General features: G+C 44.9%; 1 protein-coding gene across 1 annotated transcript in view; it reads right to left on the reverse strand.

The window, feature by feature from the left end:
- Nucleotides 1-4,832: 4,832 nt before the first annotated feature.
- Nucleotides 4,833-17,333, reverse strand: part of LOC146378531 (protein NLRC3-like) — a 46,600-nt gene continuing 34,099 nt past the window's right edge. Inside the window, exons 10-11 of the mRNA XM_084941324.1 lie at nucleotides 6,372-6,418; nucleotides 4,833-6,196 (exon numbers count right to left, since the gene is read on the reverse strand). Of these exons, the coding sequence (XP_084797450.1) occupies nucleotides 5,661-6,196; nucleotides 6,372-6,418 (583 nt within the window). The 3' untranslated portion in view covers nucleotides 4,833-5,660. The remainder of the gene's footprint in view (nucleotides 6,197-6,371; nucleotides 6,419-17,333) is intronic.

Below are 17,333 nucleotides of genomic sequence, written 5' to 3' on the forward strand. Positions count from 1 at the left end.
ACCTCCACGACAAACTGTCGGGAGACATCAGGGTGAACGAGGACGGGCGCGGAGCAGAACAGTTCCTTCAACGCAGAAAACGAACATTCAGCTTCGGGCAACCACACAAAAGCCCGCGCCGTGGAGGTAAGGCTAGTGAGAGGGAGCACGACACGACTGTAGTTCTTGACGAACCGCCGATAAAAATTAGCAAAGCAAAGGAACTTTTGCAAATCCTTGCGCGACGCAGGGGTCGGCAACTCAGCAATAACCTGAATCTTGCGGGGATCCGGCCTGATCTGCCCCTTCACCTACACATAGCCCAGAAAAGTCCGCATGAAAGTCACATTTCTCAGCTTTAACAGAAAGTCTATTTTCTAGCAGCCGCTGCAACACTGCGCGGACATGACTGACATGGTCCTCCACCGATCGGGAAAAAATAAGAATGTCATCAAGATAGACAAACACAAACTATTCAAAAAGTCCCGCAACACGTCATTGATAAGACTCTGAAACACAGCAGGCGCATTAGTCAGACCAAAAGGCATTACCAAGTACTCATAATGTCCTCTCGGAGTGTTGAAAGCAGTCTTCCATTCATCGCCCTGCCGAATGTGCACCAAATGATAAGCACTCCGTAGGTCCAGCTTTGTAAACACGGTGGCCTCCTGAGGGTTTCAAAAGCAGAGGAAATCAAAGACAGGGGATATTTGTTTTTCACAGTAATGTCATTGAGGCCCTGATAGTCAATGCCGTCTTTTTTCCCAACGAAAAAAAACCCCGGCCGCCAGAGGCGAAGAGGAATGACGAATTAAACCTGCCTCCAGCGACTCCGAGATGTACTTCTCCAAGGCCGCCCTTTCCAAAGGGTTGATGTTATACAGCCGACGGGAAGGTAACGGAGCCCCCGGTAGCAGTTCAATCGCACAGTCATAAGGGCGATGAGGAGGCAGAGAGCGAGCACGCTGTTTACTAAAAACGAGCTTCAGGTCGTGATACTCCTTGGGAACAGCAGAGAGATCAATAACCTCCGCCGCCGGCTCAGTAGCAGTAGCCGGCAGAGACGGCAAGGCAGAGCGCAAACAGTGCAACAAGCAGTGGCTACTCCAACTCTCCACGCGGCGGGCTGCCCAGTTAATGTGCGGGTTATGGCGCTTGAACCAAGGGAAACCGAGAACAACAGGCGACTCGGGGGAGGAGAAAACAAAAAAACGGAGACGCTCGTGGTAATTACCAGAAAAGATTAGTGACAGGGGTTCAGTCTGGTGAGTGACTGAAGGAAGCGATTGCCCATTAAGGGCAGTGACGAACAGACATGGGCAGTAGCGTTACTGTAATCCGATTACTTTTTTCAAGTAACGAGTAAAGTAAGGGATTACTATTGCAAAAACGGTAATTAGATTACCGTTACCTTCCCATAGGAACGCTGCGTTACTAAAACCGTGATTTTTTGCGAGAATGTCTCATGACAGTGACGTAAGCAAGTGCGACGTTCGTGACAACAGCTGTGTGCAGATCAACAATGGATCGACTGCGGGAGAGAGTATGAGCGTGCAGCGTTTAAAGCGTGGAAGTACTGACCTTACTTTAAGTTTGATTCCATAAAAAGTGACAAAAACATTAGTGTCCGCTGTGCGTGGGAAAAAAACTTCTTTTTACAGCGAAAAGAAACCCCTAAACTTCCAAGCAAGCATCGAGTGCGCTATGACGTAATGGGAAATTCACAGAGAAACTCGCGGATTCTTCCACTGACCGCTGCGGCACACCTGCGCCAGGGTAAACCTCCGCCTACCCCACTCCTGCTTTACAGGTGAAAATAGAGCAAAAGGACCGCTAGTCTTTGACTTTATTTATTTTCTGCTGTGTTTTACTTGCATCTATTTGAAAGACTGAGTGTAAACACACAAAAAATATATATTTTATGTGCTGTAATGTGCAGAAAATAGGTTTAAATAGGTTTAAAACAAATTTCTTCCAGTCAGAGAATGTTGCATATAATTAAATTTTTGCTTGATGCATAAAGTTAAAAGATTAAAACTAATAAAAGAAGTTTTAAAAAGGGACTTTTCCATTTGATTACATTTTGTATGATGGATTGTAGAAAAAGTAGAATTGGGCTGAAAGATCTATCGCTTTATCAGGTTGTAAATCGTGTTTTTAAAAAGTAACTAAGTAACTAAGTTATTAATTACTTTTGAAAATAAGTAATCAGTAAAGTAACGGGATTACTTTTTTGGGGAAGTAATCAGTAATTAGTTACTGATTACTTTTTTCAAGTAACTTGACCAACACTGGTGACGAACACGGGAACGTCTAGCAGACGCATACGAATGCCGAGAAGGCGCACAAGGTCACGATCAATCAGATTTTGTTCTGCACCAGAATCTAAAAGCGCCTGTGTTACGGCTGTGGCCATAAGAACACTGTGTGGGCTGTTTTGTTCTGTGTCTCTTTACTGTGCTTAAGACTCTTTGCAGGTCCCTCCCCTAATGAAGACTAGCGAGCAGCTGATTGAACCGTGGAACAGGTGACCACGTTCAAAAAGCCGCTCTGACAGCTCCTGCCAGAGAGAGTGAGAGTGGAGCGAGCGAGCGAGTAGCTTGGCAGCCGACGCGGTCCTGACCCTGGTTTCCAGCCTATACTGTTGATGTGTATTTGTGTGAGCGTGATCTGTGAGAGCCGCTCCTGGTGCATTAACTTAGCGTTTAGGCACCCTTAGGCTGAAGCGGAAGGGGTGAGCCGCCTTTTTCTTTGGAAGAGTTTTCTCCTGTTTTCCGGGTTAGGGAGCGAGGGTTAGTATTGTCATTTGTTTGTTCTGTTTCTTTCTTAGGGTTTAGTTAGTTTTCTCTGGTGGGACTTAGTTGGTTTTGTTTATTATTTTGGCCTGGCTTCACCCTGGAGCTATGCTTCATTACCTTCAATAAAATCACCTTTTTTACTCACAACTGGTTTTGGATGTTTGGCTTGGGAACCAGGGCGGGTATTTGTCTCTCTCTCTCCTCCAACCTTATGTGCGTCTCTACACGCCTAGACTAGGGGCGTAACAGCCTGAGTGGAATGAGATCTGGTGGGCATGTGAATAACAGCAGAGAGTAGCATGCGGGGGGCCTGGGAGGGAGAGGAAATGTCACCCATCAGTACCCCCCAGAGTTACTGCCTTTTGACAAAGCCGGACAAGAGGTGACAAAATGGCCCGAATGGCCACAATACAGGCATAGCCGTCCCTCAAACCTCCTACGACGCTCGACCGGGGTAAGTTTAGCGCGACCCAGCTGCATGGGCTCCTCTAGATTGTCAGCGGGAGGCGAGTCAGCACGAGCCGGACAGTGAGGAGGATGAGAAGCTAGAAACTCAGTGCGCATGGGCACATTCCCTCCCTGGTTACCACGGGTTCGGCCACCCCTGTCTTTCTCCCTTTCTCTTTCGCGCAGCCGATTATCGATGCGAATAGCCAAGTCCACAAGAGCCTAAAAATCTTCGGGTTCATCGCGAGTCGCAAGCTCGTCCTTCATACATTCAGTTAAGCAGTTCACAAATGCCCCGCGCAGCGCATTATTAACCCAACCTGTCTCAGCGGCTTTAATGTGAAAATTGATGGAGAATTCGGCCACCGACTGACTGCCCTGCCGCAGCCCAGACAGCTGCCACGCGGCTTCGTCGGAGCGCAGGGGATGGTGAAAAACGGCCTTAAGATCACGTATAAATTGAGCATAGGAAATTGTCTCGAGTGGATGGAAAGTGAGGTACGATTCGGCCCAACTCAGAGCACGATCCCGGAGAGAGCCTATAACATAAGATACTTTAGAGGCATCATCAGAATATGCCCGAGGGAAACGTCGAAACAAAAGGGAGACCTGGATCAAAAACCCTCCACACCGACCCAGCTCTCCTGAGAACGGAGTCAGAGCCGGGGGAGCAGGATCGCGAACCGAACTCACAGCTGGCTGACTGGGTGGAGTGGGAGGAGAGGATGGCTCACTGCGAGCAGCCGGGGGAGCTAATCGAGCGAGTGTCGCCTGAATGGCGGTCAATGTGTCGTTAACCCGACCCGCCCACTGTTCAGATTGCTGAAACCGTCTAGTTAACTTGGACAGTAACTTCTCATGTTTTGAAAGCAAATCGCCGGAAGCGGCGTCCTTATGTTCTGCTGGGTCCATAAATATGTTGGTCGGAGTATTCTGTTATGGCAAATGCAGATGGACCCAGGGAGCAGAACGCACGGAGGCAGAGTTGCGGTGAAGACAGTTTATTTACAGTGATGGGGAGGTATTTACAAGGACAAAGTATATACAACAGCGTATGAATGGGGACACGGAGCCAGGACGTGCAGGTGACGGAAACACACACAGGTAGTGCACTCAATTTGGTACTGTTTATTGCCAAAACCTCCAGACGGAAAACAAACCAGACGAGGCGAAATCCTGGGAAGGAAACAAAACTTCTTACAATCACCAGAAATAATCCAACGGCTCCAGCAGGCAGGGGCAGAATTACAGACTCTCCAAAAATGTGAATACTCCGACACTAGTCTTCTGTCAGGTAGCTCCTAAAGAACACTTCTGAAGAATGCATCTGATGAGTAACAGGTGTGCCAGGTTCAGTGACTCACTGCCCCGCCTACCTATACAAAAAGGGAGGCACCAAAAAACACATAGAGACAAAAACACCACATAACCAGAACCCTACTCCTAACACAATTAGTTGTTTTAGTCACCTCACCACAACTCATATCAGGACAGACTGTCAGAGGTTCACTGCCAAGATTACAGCATGAAAAAAACCAGCCATATAAAAAATACAAAAAAAAGCAAGTGTGTGCAATAATTGTGTAACATATGAACACAACACTGTGAGAAGGCAACCAACTTTATTTAACATCAAAGATGACAAACACAAAGAAAATAAATGATTCATAAAAGCTGATGTTCATTATTTAGCTCATCGATTCAGGACAGTGAACAAATTCTTTAACCAAACAATGTGATACAGAACATATAGAACATTCCTATATAGGAATGTTTACACATTTCTAAGAACATTCAAACAAAGCTGTTACCAACATACTGCAAAATATTACTGTTGGAAATGTCTCTGTGAGAAACACAAGACTAGTTTCAAATAATTAATGCAGCGTCTGCTGTTTATTAGATCAGCCACATGCATTATGATCCCTCAATACAATCAGATTCTTTTTAGAACTGCATTCAAAACTATTGAGCCAATATTTTCAGCTTCTATGGGTGAAACATTTTCAAATGATGAGCTTCCAACAATGACTGAAACAGTGAGCATGTGGAGAGTTTGGAAACATCCCATTAAGAAAGAGAAATCAAACATTTGGATTAATTTTAATGAGCTCAGACTTGTTGAAAATGCAGAGAAGCTGGTTGTGAACTGAGCTTCAGAGAAACACAACATACTGATATTCAATGTGAAGCTTTGAGTGGAAAAAGACAGAAAATCAACGTGTGGGTCCTGGAATAATGGGAGCTTCCATCTTTAAATAACTGAAGAGGAAGAAGTTTACAAGGAATCATTTAGAACAGTTTCAAACATCAACTGATTGAATCCATGAATCTGAAAACGTGTTTGTGAGTGAAAGAGACAGACATGTACAGACTGAACTATCTGTTCAACAGTCAGAGTGTTTCTCTAACAGGAGGACACTCTTTACACTCCACTCAGCACAGGGACACTGAGGAAACAGGAGACATCAACCTAAACCCAGGATAAAGAGTTTGTGTGAACGTGGTGTTGAAGGTGTGGAGGTGGATCAGAGTGTCAGAGTAGACTCTGTAGAAGGACAGAGTGCCAGCAGGACAGTCCACATACACTGCTACTCTGCTAGGGCCAGAGGAGCAGGAGGAGGAGGAGATGGATGTTTTTCTGTTATTGTGCCAGACACAAAAAGGACTATAATTGGAGCACCACAGACTCCAGGACTGATCATTGTATCCAAACACACAGTCATCACTGCCTCCTTTCCTTCTGATGCTTCTGTAACTCACTGATATAAAAACGTCTTGTCTCCACTCGACCTCCCAGTAACAGCGACCAGTCAGATCATTTCTACACAGCAGCTGAGAACAAATATCAAATCTGTCTGGATGATCAGGATATGACTGAATCTCCTCCACATGTGTCACCTTCCTGTTGTTGTCAGACAGTTTGAGGTTTGTATGCACTGTGTTTGTGTCGATTGTGAGTTGACAGGAATCTGATGGAGAGAACAAACACAATTCATCTGCAGTTATTGATCCATCATTTGTTCATTGATTGACACTGTGATGATGACTCCTGACATAAGAGATGTGAATGAGTGTTGTGACAGTTTGAAGATGGTTGAATGTGTGCTGCTTTGTTTTCATGAATCCCATTAAAAACACACTTACACTTCCTCAGACCTGGTCTCAACCATCGGACTCCAGCAGGCTCCACCCTGAAAGGAGGAGGGGGGGTGTCAGACCAGCACAGTCTCTTTCAGCATGCACACATGGACATTACATGGCTCTCATACACAGACTGTTACACACTTACCAACATTTTCACAGATACCCTTCAATCCATACGTGGATCAAACTGCTAATGATTTGGACTGATCCTGGATAGGGATGGGTATCGTTTAGGTTTTATCCGATACCAGTACCAAACCGGTACTTTTGAAACGGTGCTGGTGCTTAAACGGTGCTCGAACCGGTGTTTAAAGAATTTTAAGAAACACAAAATTGGTCCAAAAACCTCTCATGTTCAGCTGTTTTTTTGTAAAAAGATAACAATGTTAGCCTTTTCTTCAGCTATAGGGGATTTATGGTATCACTCTTGGCTGGAAGCAGTGCTTAATCAATGGAAAAAACACAAACTTTGTCCAAAAACCTCTCATGTTTAGCTGTTTTCCACTTTTTCTTTGGTTATTTCAGCCTTTTTGGCCAGGGTGAAGGGAGTATCTGCCATCAAACAAGAAGACAGCTGCATGTAACTACGACGGTGTTTGCTAGTTCACCTTACATGCATTAATGTAATGTGTTTAGCCTACTCAACGTAAATTACACACGAACAACATTAAGCTACTCACGCAGAGAAGAACAGCTGCTGCTGCCATCATTATCCGTCATCATTTCTGCTACACTGGCAGGGCTAGGGGCCAGGACTCTCCTCTTTGGGTTTTTGGGGGATGTTGCTAACTCCGGGTCCGATAACAGGCAAACCACCCGCAGTAGATGTGCACGGTGTGAGGTCTCGCAGCAAGCTATCAAATACGGGGCATTTCTCGGCTTTTAACAAAATGCTATACGTCGCCAGGTGTTTCATCAGATTCGAGGTGTTACCTCCTTTGCACAGTATCACCTTAAAGCACTTGTTGCAGGCTGCTGAGTTTGCAACTTTTGCTGTGAAGTACAGCCAGACTTTGATCGCTTCACCTTGGGCATTTTTAATCTGTAGCTCTGCTCTAAAAGAACGTACGTACCTGGGCCCACCTATCCTCGGAAAGTTAAAATGATTGGCTAGAACCCAAAGTGTAAGACATCTCAGGAAAAAAAAAGCACCGAAATAAAGCACCGAAATGTGCGCTGCTTTTCGGTCTGGTTACTACCGTTTATGTCAGAACCGGTGCCATTACCGGTACCCATTCCTAATCCTGGATCTGTCAGTACACCACTGTATTGAATGAAATATGACTGATTCAAACTGTCACCTCCATATCTTTATATTCCTCTTCTATTTAGCTGGAAAGGACACCTCCCTGCCTTTGCTGCCAGCTGTTTTTCTCCTCTTGGAAACACACACATTTAACATGGCTGACACTTGATTAGGTACACAGTGGCCACTATCTCAGGTACAGTACACCAGAGGCGGAAGTACTTCAGTAGAATTTTCATGTACCTGTACTTTATTTATTTTTGTTTAGAGGTAAAGTCACCCTCTACAATGTAGCAACAGGAAATAGAAATATATTTTTTATTTTTCTTCTTTTTCTTCTGATTCAAGCTGAGTACAACTAGAATTAAAATTAGACTAAAGTTTGTTTCCCATCTACTGATATTTCATTATTATATTAATATAGCACAACGTTCAGTGAGCTTTGAAAAAAAATGGGAGGTAGAAACGAGTTACTTTTGCTTTCTTACTTCGAGTACATTTGAGAGCCTGAACTTCTTTACTCAGGTAAAAGTAAATAAGTTCAACTTTTACTGCAGTATTTTTAACACTAGTATCTGTACTTCTACTTAAGTACTAAATGTCTGTACTTTTGCCAACTCTGCCTGTGACCTAATAAAGTGACGGGTTACCTGTTTATGAGCCATCTTCCTTCAGCTTTTTCAGCTGACCTGTTTACCTCCAACTTTTTATTAGCAGCAGCGAGCCGCAGGCAGAGTCTGGCAGTAGCAACAATCCCACAACAACTTCTCCAGAAATGACATTATCTGGTTTCATTGAGTTATTTTATTTCCATACAGAACAAACTGGATGTTATCAGCACACAGAAATCACATTAACATGTTAGTGGATTATCCACCAATAAATGAGTGGATTTTGAACGTGTTAATAGATGACAGATTAGACAGAAGTCTGTAATCCTTAATCTAAATCAGGAGTAGGGAACTCCAGGCCTAGAGAGCCGTTGTCCTGCAGGTTTTACAGTGGGTTGCAAAAGTATTCGGCCCCCTTGAACCTTCCCACATTTTGTCACATTACAGCCACGAACATGAATCAATTTTATTGGAATTCAACGTGAAAGACCAACACAAAGTGGTGCACACGTGAGAAGAGGAACAAAAATCATACTTGATTCAAAACATTTTTTACAAATAAATAACTGCAAAGTGGGGTGTGCATAATTATTCAGCCCCCTTTGGTCTGAGTGCAGTCAGTTGCCCATAGACATTGCCTGATGAGTGCTAATGACTAAATAGAGTGCACCTGTGTGTAATCTAATGTCAGTACAAGTACAGCTGCTCTGTGACGGCCTCAGAGGTTGTCTAAGAGAATGTTGGGAGCAACAACACCATGAAGTCCAAAGAACACACCAGACAGGTCAGGGATAAAGTTATTGAGAAATTTAAAGCAGGCTTAGGCTACAAAAAGATTTCCCAAGCCTTGAACATCCACGGAGCACTGTTCAAGCGATCATTCAGAAATGGAAGGAGTATAGCACAACTGTAAACCTACCAAGACAAGGCCGTCCACCTAAACTCACAGGCCGAACAAGGAGAGCGCTGATCAGAAATGCAGCCAAGAGGCCCATGGCGACTCTGGACGAGCTGCAGAGATCTACAGCTCAGGTGGGGGAATCTGTCCATAGGACAACTATTAGTCGTGCACTGCAAACTCTTAAATCATTCTTTTATTCATTTCCGGAAAAGGAGATATGCACTGGGCTAAAGAGTCCGGACATCTGAAGCTTTAGAAGCCAAAATATATATAATATAATTAGTCCTACGTCACACATAGTTTCGATAAAAACAACTCTTTCTGGCCTGACTAGTGTGTGTGTGTGTGTGTGTGTGTGTGTGTGTGTGTGTGTGTGTGTGTGTGTGTGTGTGTGTGTTACTTAGTTCCACTTTTTCTGTCTGGTTTCCTGTTCTTAATATTGCCTCTGCAGCTCTGCACTTCCTGTATTTTTAAACTTCACCTAACTTAAACCTCTGTTGCTAAGGCGACCTATCACCCTCTGACCTAGTTCTCTCTCACAGCTGGCCTTGCTTTATAAAGGCCTTTATTGTTAAAATACATAAAATAATATAATCAGACAATAAACACTAAGAATATATATTTATTCCGTAACAAGTGGCAAGAAGAAAGCCATTGTTAAAAGAAAACCATAAAAAGTCCCGTTTTCATTTTGCCACAAGCCATGTGGGGGACACAGCAAACATGTGGAAGAAGGTGCTCTGGTCAGATGAGACCAACATGGAACTTTTTGGCCAAAATGCAAAACGCTGTGTGTGGCGGAAAACTAACACTGCACATCACTCTGAACACACCATCCCCACTGTCAAATATGGTGGTGGCAGCATCATGCTCTGGGGGTGCTTCTCTTCAGCAGGGACAGGGAAGCTGGTCAGAGTTGATGGGAAGATGGATGGAGCCAAATACAGGACAGTCTTGGAAGAAAACCTCTCGGAGTCAGCTATGACTTGAGACTGGGGCGGAGAGTTACCTTCCAGCAGGACAACAACCCTAAACATAAAGCCATGGCAACAATGGAATGGTTTAAAACAAAACATATCCATGTGTTAGAATGACCCAGTCAAAGTCCAGATCTAAATCCAATCGAGAATCTGTGGCAAGATCTGAAACCTGCTGTTCACAAATGCCGTCCAGCTAATCTGACTGAGCTGGAGCTGTTTTGCAAAGAAGAATGGGCAAGGATTTCAGTCTGTAGATGTGCAAAGCTGGTAGAGACATACCCTAAAAGACTGGCAGCTGGAATTGCAGCAAAAGGTGTGTTGCGAAATCAATCAATGCAGAGCAGTGAAACAAACCACAGAGGCCCCAGAAGAGTGCAATCAAACGATGAGTTCATTATCAGCATATGTCTTCTGACAAAAATACATGTTATAGTCCTCCACAATGTCAACACTGACCCCCTGGATTGAAACAGGGGTCAAGTGTTTCCTGGTCTTCCTGAAGTCCACTATCAATTCCTTGGTCTTTGCCACATTGAGCTGCAGATGATTCTGCTCACACCACGTGACAAAGGAGTCGACCACAGCCCGGTACTCTGTCTCATCATCCCTGCTGATGCATCCAACCACTGCAGAGTCATCAGAAAACTTCTGAAGATGGAGGTCTCTGTGCTCTGTGCAGTGGCTGAAGTCTGTGGTGTAGAGGGTGAAGAGGAAGGGGGAGAGGACAGTCCCCTGTGGTGCCCCTGTGTTGCTGATTACCTTGTCAGACACACACTGTGGGAGACGTACATATTGTGGTCTTTCTGTCAGGTAATCAACAATCCAGGACACCAGAGAAGCATCCACCTGCATTGCTGCTAACTTATCACCCAGGAGGGTTGGCCTGATGGTATTGAAAGCACTAGAAAAGTCAAAAAACATGACCCTCACAGTGCTCGCCGGCTGGTCCAGATGGGTGTAGACACGATTGAGCAGGTAGATGATGGCGTCCTCAGTTCTGAGACGAGGCTGATAAGCGAATTGAAGGGGATCCAGATGTGGTCTTACTATGGGTCGCAGCTGGTCCAGGATGAGCCTTTTCAGGGTCTTCATGATGTGGGAGGTCAGTGCCACGGGCCTGTAATCCTGGGAGCCACTGGGACGTGGCGTCTTTGGTACAGGGACGAGGCATGATGTCTTCCACATCACTGGTACCCTCTGCAGACTCAGACTCGGCATAAACAGTTTATGAAAGACTCCACACAGCTGGGGGGCACAGGTCTTAAGGACGAGGGGACTCACTCCGTCTGGTCCAGCAGACTTGCCTGAGTGAAGTCTCCTCATTTGCATCTCAACCTGGTATTGAGTGAAGGTGATGGGTGGGGGAGGGGTGTCAGGAATCTCACAGGAGGCAACAGCGCCATGTGAAGAGAGAGGCTGGCACAGTGGTGTGGCTCTGGATTCCAGGCTGACTACAAGTGAGGTTGTGGGGGTGGGAGCAGACACTGTGGTGTCGAATTTATTGAAAAACAGATTCAACTCGTTAGCTCTATTCTCACCTCCCTCAGCTCCCCTGCTGTTGGTTGGCCTGAATCCAGTGATGGTCTTCATGCCCCTCCACACCTCTCTCATGCTGTTCTGCTGGAGTTTCCACTCCAGCTTCCTCCTGTAATTTGTTGGGTCTGTCTAGCACAGGCCCACCGCTGGAGCGAGGCAATTTAACTACACAGCAAAAGCATTGAACACCAAGTAGGCAAAGTCCTTCGTGTTACTCATGCAGGAGGGAGACCTGCCTGGAGCCAAGTGTCGTTCCACCCACTTGACCTCCGTCAGACTCTCAGCCAGGTTTTCCATAGCACTCCTTTTATTGAGCTCACATGAATATACATAGGTTCATTAACATATGACGTCTACATACACACAAAGAGTACCTTGCCTGTGCGTTGTGTAAGTATGTGTGTGTGCGTGTGTGTGTGTGTGTGTGTGTGTGTGTGTGTGTGTGTGTGTGTGTGTGTGTGTGTGGGTCAAGATGTGACCCTGTGAAGACCCCCCAAAGCTGATGCCAGGAGTCTAGCAGTCCATCTAAACAAAAGGCTCTTAGCCTAAAACTGACATAGCTATGTTTATCCTACCATAAAACAATAAGACAAGGTACGACCTCTTCCCATGCTCCCAGGATGTAGGTGTGAATGCCAGAACACTCTGGAATGCACACAAAGCCTTTGCAGACTATTAAGGATCACACATCCTATCACTACACAATCGATTATACACCTCTAAGCATATATGGTTAAATATTTCTAAGCATAAATGACAATAAACAATACAAATCTAACAAATTGTCCTTAGCCTCTCTGATCTTGTCCTTTAGTAATACCTGGACCTTCCTCACCTCCTCTTTATTGCCCCCTCTGAAAGCCCTCTTCTTGTTGTTGAGGAGGGCTTTGATGTCCTTAGTCACCCACGGCTTGTTATTTGGGTAACAATGAACAGTCTGAGCTGGAACAATGGAGTCGGTGCAGAAAGTTATGTAGTCTGTGATACACTCAGTAAGCCCATTGATGTCCTCGGCGTGAGGCTCACAGAGTGTTTCCCAGTTGGTCACCTCGAAACAGCCCTGTAGTTCCGCTAAGGCCTCCTCTGACCACCTCCTAACGCTCCTCGTGGTCACAGGTTCCCTCCTCACAATTGGCACATAGCGGGGGGTGAGGTGAATCAGGTTATGATCTGACCTACCAAGTGGGGGGAGGGAGGAGGAGCTGTATGCATCCTTGACATTAGCATACAGTAGGTCTAGAATTTTTTTCTCCCCTGGTCGGACAGTCCACATATTGTCTGAATTTTGGTAGTGTATTGTCCAGTGATACATGGTTGAAGTCACCTGAGATTACGATAAAGGCACTCGGGTGCTGAGTCTGTAACTGGGCTACGGCAGAGTGGATAGTGTCACATGCAGCTGTGGGGTTAGCAGAGGGAGGAACATAAACAGCCACCAAGATGACGTGAGAGAATTCCCTGGGCAAATAATACGGCCTGAGTCGAACAGCACACAGTTCAATGTCCGGGCAACAAATCCTTTCTTTGATTGTTATGTTGGCAGGGTTACACCACCGGTTGTTAACTAAAACAGCAAGCCCACCTCCTTTCCGCTTACCGCTAGCGATACTGTCCCTGTCCGCCCGAACAGTGTGGAAGCCTTCCACGGAAGCATTCTCGTCGGGAATGTCCTGGTGCATCCATGATTCGGTGAAACACATCAGGCTACACTCTCGGTATTCCCTCTGACTCCGTACCAGTGCTGAGAGCTCGTCGATTTTATTCGATAACGATCGCACATTTCCCATTACGATAGACGGCAGACACGGTTTATACCTCCTCCTCGCTTCAAGCCTCCGCTGTCTCACCGTCTCCTTCTTTCTTCTCTTCTGTCCTTGACCTCTGCATCCCCGATGTGTTTTCCTCCAAATTTCAGCTGGTACTTCTGCGGGTCTGGCCAGCGAGCCGGCCAGCATCAGGGCGATCAGCTGATCTCTGGAGTAAACAGTCCTTGAGTGTAGGAGATGTGCTGCGGTCCCGTTCCTTGATAAAAGTAATAGTTCCACGGCCACCAGAAGAACAAAAACTCTCTCAATCCACATGATTGAGTAAAAGATAATAAACAGCTGAAAATACAAGTCAGAAAAAAAAAAGAATACGTAAGAAAACAGAGCTAAACTAAGAGAAAAAGCAGGAGGGACTGTAACAGGCTGCACGCTGGTTGGCGCATGCGCACTGAAAGACGTCAGTTACAGTAAACAGTACATCTTAAATGGCTAAAAACAGACACAGAACTTCTCATTTCTATAACACCTTCCATACAAGGTAATAAACAACAAGCCCTAAGGGTCTCTGAGGGCTGGTTGTTGACTCCGGTCATCTGTTACCAAGTAGACTAAAATGCAGTTAGAAGCTAAATGAATTAAGGCCTCAGGCCTGGCACATTTCTGGATTATATGTGTATTGTAAGCATGTATTCTGTTATCCTTCTATGCTCTAGTCTCTAACACAATAGATTGTGAAGACATTGCGCTTCACAAAGCTTAAGACCCTCTGTAGACTAAGCAACAACTCTAAATGAGCACAAATATTATGCAATGTGTATGAAATACTTCTGGCCGTACCTGTAATGAAAGGTTAACATAGTGGGATTAACTTTAATAAACATCTTTAATGTAATATCAAATGTTATAAGAGATAAATGATAAGACTGCAGATTATATGTTAGCAATAAAATTTCTGTATTCCCACAGGTGGTTCTACAAAGTATTGACTCAGGGGGCTGAATAATTACGCACACCCCACTTTGCAGTTATTTATTTGTAAAAAATGTTTGGAATCATGTAGGATTTTCGTTTCACTTCTCACGTGTTCACCACTTTGTATTGGTTTTTCACTTGGAATTCCAATAAAATTGATTCATGTTTGTGGCTGTAATGTGACAAAATGTGGAAAAGTTCAAGGGGGCCGAATACTTTTGCAAGCCACTGTAGATATTACCCTGGGTCAACACACCTGAATCAAATGATTAGTTCATTACCAGGCCTCTGGAGAACTTCAAGACATGTTGAGGAGGTCATTTAGCCATTTAAACCAGCTGTGTTGGATCAAGGACACATCTAAAACCTGCAGGACACCAGCTTCCAGGCCTGGAGTTCCCTACCCCTGATCTAAATCCTTCATCTGAGAACAACCAACAGCAGCAATGCCATCCAGTAACAATTCAAAAAGCCACCAATCCTCACATGTACACACCATCCAATCAGCTCGTCTCTCACCATCCAAACCCTCTCTCAGCATCTGCACCTGTGCTTTACTCCCACTTATCTCATGTTTGCAGGTAGCTCCCAGTGTATATACTGTCCTCTTTCCTGTGCCTGCTTTGGATTTCTGTTTGATGGACTTTCTTCCTGCCTCTGTATCTTCCACCTGGGTCGTCTCTAAATATATGTATTTATTGTTTTCACTTCCATTATTTTATAGTGTGTTTTCACAGCACATAAAGCAATGAAATACATGAATGCATTTGTGCAGGGCTGCGTACCTTTAAATGTACAGAAAACATCTCCCTGTAGTTGTCAGCTTCTACCACAGCTCTGATTATAACAGAATGATTTGTTTTCCTTTGATTAAGCTAGGCTAACCGTTTCATCTGGTTCCAGAGTCTATTTTAATCTAGGATCTGTAAATCTGTAGATCTCTGTAAAGAGATGAATCTAATTTGAATCTGGATCAGAGGAAGACAAAGAATAAACTTTGGACAAAAAGGCCCACAAACAAACAGCAACTTAAAGCCGCTGCAGTAAAGGCCTGGCATAGCATTAAAAAGGAGGAAACCAGCGTCTGGTGATGTTCATGAGTTCAAAACTTCAGGCTGTCATTGGCCAGCAAAGGATTTTCAACCAAGTATTAGAAATGAACTTTTTTTTTCACTTATTTATTTGTCCAATGACTTTAGAGCCCCTAAAATGAGGGGATTGTGTTAAGAAAATGCTTTGCATAACAATGTGAGGAACTACTCTTTTTGTTCAACCCACTGAATTAAAGCTGCAAGTCTGAACTTCAACTGCATCTGAGTTTTTTTTTATTTAAAATTCACTGTGGTAGCCAAAATGACTAACTGTTGTCTCTGTCCAAATATTTATGGACCAAACTCTAGGTGTACTTTTAATTATACTCTCAACATGACTTATCAGTTATCATTAATGTTCCTGCAAACAGGCTCCTTGGAGACCCTCTACATAAATATCCATGTACCATCCAGCTAGACTAATTGTCATGAAAGGCCGTATGCAGGCAGGAGAAGGACACAAACGCAAACTCACCAGAACAGGGACTGAAATAAAAATATAGCTTTATTAACACCGCACTTAGTGCTCCGATTACCACTGGGACCACTGTTACCTTCACCTTCCACATCCTCTCGAGCTCTCCTCTGAGCCCTTGGTATTTCTCAAGCTTCTCGTGTTCCTTCTTCCTGATGTTGCTGTCATTCAGAACCGCTATATCTATCACTATGGCCATCTACTTCTGTTTATCTACCACCAAAATGTCCGGTTGGTTAGCCACCACCATTTTGTCCGTCTGTATCTGGAAGTCCCACAGGATCTTAGCTCAGTCATTCTCCACCACCCTTGGGGGCGTCTCCCATTTTGACCTCAGAACTTCCAGGCCATACTCGGCACAGATGTTTCTGTATACTAAGCCGGCCACTTGGTTATGGTGTTCCATGTATGCCCTGCCGCCTAGCATCTTGCACCTTGGTGTTATGTGCTGGATTGTCTCAGGGGCATCTTTACACAGCCGGCACCTGGGGTCTTGCCTGGTGTGATAGACCCCAGCCTCTATGGATCTTGTACTTAGAGCTTGTTCCAGTGCTGCTGTGATTAGTGCCTCTGTGCTGTCTTTCAGTCCAGCTTTGTCCAGCCACTGGTAGGGTAGGATTTCTGGATGTCAGCGACTTCCTCTATCTGCCGGTGGTACATACCGTGCAGGGGCCTGTCCTTCCATGATGGTTCCTCGTCTTCCTTCTCTTTCTTGGGTTTCTGCTGCCTGAGGTATTCACTGAGCACTCAGTCAGTTGGGGCCATCTTCTTGATGTAATCGTGGATGCCCGTTGTCTCATCCTGGACTGTGGTGCTGACACTCACCAGTCCCTTGCCTCCTTTCTTCCGCTTAGCATACAGCCTCAGGGTGCTGGACTTGGGGTGAAACCCTCCATGCATGGCCAGGAGCTTCCTGGTCTTTATGTCAGTGGTTTCTATCTCCTCCTTTGGCCAACTTATTATCCCTGCAGGATACCTGATCACAAGCAGGGCGTAGGTGTTGATAGCCCGGATCTTGTTCTTACCGTTCAGCTGACTTCTCAGGACTTGCCTGACCTTCTGCAGGTACTTGGTGGTTGCAGCTTTTTTAGCGACCTCTTCATGGTTCCCATTTGCCTGTAGGATCCCAAGTAGTGATGCGCGAATCATGAACGAATCGTTCAATACTCGAGAATCACTTTACTGACTCATGAATCCTGACTCACTGACTCATCCCTGTTGCTGTTAGCAGCAATGTATCTAGCTTATAATTAAAATTGTGGAGAAAAACACAAAATCCAGTATCGTAACAAAAAAATTTCTGCTCTGAACTGGAAGAAAAAACCCTGAGTAGAAGCTCACATCAAGAAAATAGCTCCTCGGTTCACAGTAGCATCGCTCTGCT

This window comes from Perissodus microlepis, chromosome 10 (genome assembly GCF_051167445.1).
Source record: "Perissodus microlepis isolate ML-2025 ecotype Zambia chromosome 10, ASM5116744v1, whole genome shotgun sequence".
NCBI classification, from domain to species: Eukaryota; Metazoa; Chordata; class Actinopteri; order Cichliformes; family Cichlidae; genus Perissodus; species Perissodus microlepis.